Source organism: Physeter macrocephalus, chromosome 8, assembly GCF_002837175.3.
Source record: "Physeter macrocephalus isolate SW-GA chromosome 8, ASM283717v5, whole genome shotgun sequence".
Lineage (NCBI taxonomy): Eukaryota > Metazoa > Chordata > Mammalia > Artiodactyla > Physeteridae > Physeter > Physeter macrocephalus.
In genome coordinates this window covers 47,178,794-47,182,776 of record NC_041221.1, presented here as the reverse complement: position 1 = coordinate 47,182,776, position 3,983 = coordinate 47,178,794, and the positions used below count along the sequence as shown (strand labels likewise).

The 3,983-nt window shown below is 39.1% G+C and overlaps 1 protein-coding gene across 2 annotated transcripts in view; it reads right to left on the bottom strand.

Annotated features, from left to right (window-relative positions):
• WDR70 (WD repeat domain 70) overlaps positions 1 to 3,983 on the bottom strand; it is a 318,682-nt gene that overhangs the window by 199,961 nt on the left and 114,738 nt on the right. For both annotated transcript variants that reach the window (XM_028492854.2, XM_024119956.3), the window contains exon 9: positions 1,910 to 1,986. In XM_028492854.2, the coding sequence (XP_028348655.1) occupies positions 1,910 to 1,986 (77 nt within the window). The remainder of the gene's footprint in view (positions 1 to 1,909; positions 1,987 to 3,983) is intronic.

Sequence of the window (3,983 nt, the reverse complement as noted above, 5' to 3'; positions counted from 1 at the left end):
ACTACCATATGACCCAGCAATCCCACTACTGGGCATATACCCTGAGAAAACCATAATTCAAAGAGTCATGTACCACAATGTTCACTGCAGCTCTCTTTACAATAGCCAGGACATGGAAGCAACCTAAGTGTCCATCGACAGATGAATGGATGAAGAAGATGTGGCACATATATACAATGGAATATTACTCAGCCATAAAACGAAATGAAATTGAGTTATTTGTAGTGAGGTGGATGGACTTAGAGTCTGTCATAAAGAGTTAAGTAAGTCAGAAAGAGAAAAACAAATACTGTATACTAACTCATATATATGGAATCTGAAAAAAAAAATGGTACTGATAAACCTAGATGCAGGGCAGGAATAAAAAGGTAGACATAGAGAAGGGACTTGATGACATGGGATGGGGGGGAGAAGCTGGGGCGAAGTGAGAGTAGCATCGACATAGATACACTACCGAATGTGAAATAGCTGGCTGTTGAGAAGCAGCAGCATAGCACAGGGAGATCAGTTCGGTGCTCTGCAATGACCTAGAGGGGTAGGATAGGGAGGATGGGAGGGAGGATCAAGGGGGAAGGGATATGGGGACATGGGTATGCATATGGCTGTTTTGCTTTGTTGTGCAACAGAAGCTAACACAGTATTGTGAAACAATTATACTCCAATAAAGATCTATTAAAGGGCTTCCCTGGTGGCGCAGTGGTTGAGAGTCCGCCTGCCGATGCAGGGGACGCGGGTTCGTGCCCCGGTCTGGGAAGATCCCACATGCCGCAGAGCGGCTGGGCCCGTGAGCCATGGCCGCTGAGCCTGCGCGTCCGGAGCCTGTGCTCCGCAACGGGAGAGGCCACAGCAGTGAGAGGCCCGTGTACAGCAAAAAAAAAAAAAAAAAAAAAAAATCTATTAAAAATAAATAAATAAATAAATAAAATATGTGTTTCACCTAAGTAATACCATCTGTATATTTTCATTTATAAGATTTTTCATTGTAATTTTCTCTGTAATATTAGAAATAACTCATTCTTTTGAACTACTCTTGATAGTAAAAATGAATCATACAATATAACAATTCAGGAAAAAGCTGCTCAAATATTCCCTGTAATACTCTTGAATCCTAAGCCAACAAATATAATGCAAAAGAATCTGAATAGGGACTTCCCTGGAGGGCAGTGGTTAAGAATCCGCCTGCCAATGCAGGGGACACAGGTTCGAGCCCTGCTCCGGGAAGATCCCACATGCCACGGAGCAATGAAGCCCATGCGCTACAACTATTGAGCCTGCGCTCTATAGAGCCCACGAGCCACAACTACTGAGCCCGCACACCACAACTACTGAAGTCCACGTGCCTAGAGCCCGTGCTCCGCAACAAGAGAAGCCACCGCATTGAGAAGTCCACACACTGCGACAAAGAGTAGCCCCCACTCGCCGCAACTAGAGAAACCCCGCACGCAAAAACAAAGACCCAACACAGCCAAATTAATTAATTAGTTTTTTGAAAAAAGAATCTGAATAACCATTAAATCAATTTTTTCAGTTGTTACTTCCAAAAAAACCATCATTTAAAAAACAAATTTATATAAGCTATTAGATTCAGATGGAAATCAGCCTTTACTATAAAAAGTAACAAAGTTTAAAGTCATTTGAGTCCACTTAACAGCATCAATCTGATCCACTGTGCTCCCTAATAAACTCTAGTTGAATTTCTTCCAACTCTCATTTTTATTGCTTCCATATTTATTTAAGCAAACCTTATACTGTCAGCTAAATTCAAGGTAAAGTTGAGAACAAGACTATATAAACATCAGGATTCCTAATATTCTATCTCTTACTTTACTGGCAAGATTGCTACAATATAAAGGTTAAAGAAAATACTGAAATATATGAATGTATTAGATGAATTACCAACAATACTCACGCATCATTTGAGCAAGTCACAAATTCTCCCTTTATTTTGGGATGCCATGAGCCAGTATGAAGCATTGCTGTATGACCCTTAAAAAAAAAAAAGGAAAAAAATCTTTTAAAAATGTAAAAATAAACAAACTGACCAAAAGCTGACATATTATGCTTAAAAGTAAAACTTTTTAGTCCTCCCCAAGGCACACTATTTTAATTACAAACTGCTATTATTTTATTTCAGTTTTATTTCATAATATGCTTTGTTTATTTCACTTGGTTTATTTTAATTTTAATTCACCGTGTAACCCCTCCTGCCCAGGAATTAGTACAGTGCTTACATATAACAGGTGCTTAAGAAGAAAGAGAGGGGGAAATGACAGCCTCTCTTTAGGAACGAAGTAAAAAGAAAAACCACAATAAGACAATGGGAAAAAAAAATCAGTGGAAAAGAATTAAGGAGAATAGAAAGCACTTACAAGTAACCAAGGCAAAAGCAAGAGGATGGGGGAAAAAAAATCCATTCTTTAAAATGTGTCAACAATCTTAATTCTACATTACATCTGTAAGAATAAATATGTGAGAAAATAAAAACATCTTTAAAATGATACAGGAAGATTAGCCCTACTCAGGATGGAACGTAATACAAAACCACTGTAATTATTTTATTTTATTTATTTTTATCTTTATTGGAGTATAATTGCTTTACAATGTCGTGTTAGTTTCTGCTGTACAACAAAGTGAATCAGCTATATGTATACATATATCTCCATATCCCCTCCCTCTTGAGCCTCCCTCCCACCCTGCCTATCCCACCCCTCTAGGTGGTCACAAAGCACCCAGCTTATCTCCCTGTGCTACGCAGGTACTTCCCACTAGCCATCTATTTTACATTTGGTAGTGTATATATGTCCATACCACTCTCTCACTTCATCCCAGCTTCCGCTTTCCCCACCATGTCCTCAACTCTGTTCTCTACAACTGTGTCTTTATTCCTGCCCTGCCAGTGGGTTCATCAGTACTGGTTTTGTAGATTCCACATATGTGCATTAGCATATGGTATTTGTTTTTCTCTTTCTGACTTACTTAACTCTTTATGACAGTCTCTAGGTCCATCCACCTCACTACAAATAACACAATTTTGTTCCTTTTTATGGCTGAGTAATACTCCATTGTATACATGTGCCACCTCTTCTTTATTCATTCATCTGTTGATGGACATTTAGGTTGCTTCCATGTCCTGGCTATTGTAAATAGTGCTTCAACGAACACTGTGGCATGTATCTTTTTGAATTATGGTTTTCTCAGGGTATATGCCCAGTAGGGGGATTTCTGGGTGATATGGTAGTTCTATTTTTGGTTTTTTAAGGAACCTCCATACTGTTTTCCATAGTGGCTGTATCAATTTACATTCCCACCAACAGTGCAAGAGGGTTCCCTTTTCTCCACACCCTCTCCAGCATTTATTGTTTGTAGATTTTTTGATGATGGTCATTCTGACCAGTGTGAGGTGATACCTCCTTGTGGTCTTGATTTGCATTTCTCTAATGTTTAGTGATGCTGAGCATCCTTTCTTGTGTTTGTTGGCAACCTGTATGTCTTCTTTGGAGAAATATCTATTTAGGTCTTCTGACCTTTTTTTTTTAAATTTATTATTATTTTTTGACATCTTTATTGGAGTGTAATTGCTTTACAATGGTGTGTTAGTTTCTCCTTTATAACAAAGTGAATCAGCTATACATATACATATATCCCCATGTCTCTTCCCTCTTGCATCTCCCTCCCTCCCACCCTCCCTATCCCACCCCTTTAGGTGGTCACAAAGCACTGAGCTGATCTCCCTGTGCTATGCGGCTGCTTCCCACTAGCTATCTATTTTACATTTGGTAGTATATGTTAAGTCCATGCCACTCTCTCACTTCATCCCAACTTACCCTTTCCCCTCCCCATGTCCTCAAGTCCATTCTCTAGTAGGTCTGCGTCTTTATTCCTATCCTGCCCCTAAGTTCTTCAGAACTACTTTTTCTTTTTTTTTTAGATTCCATATATATGTGTTAGCATACGGTATTTGTTTTTCTCTTTCTGACTTACTT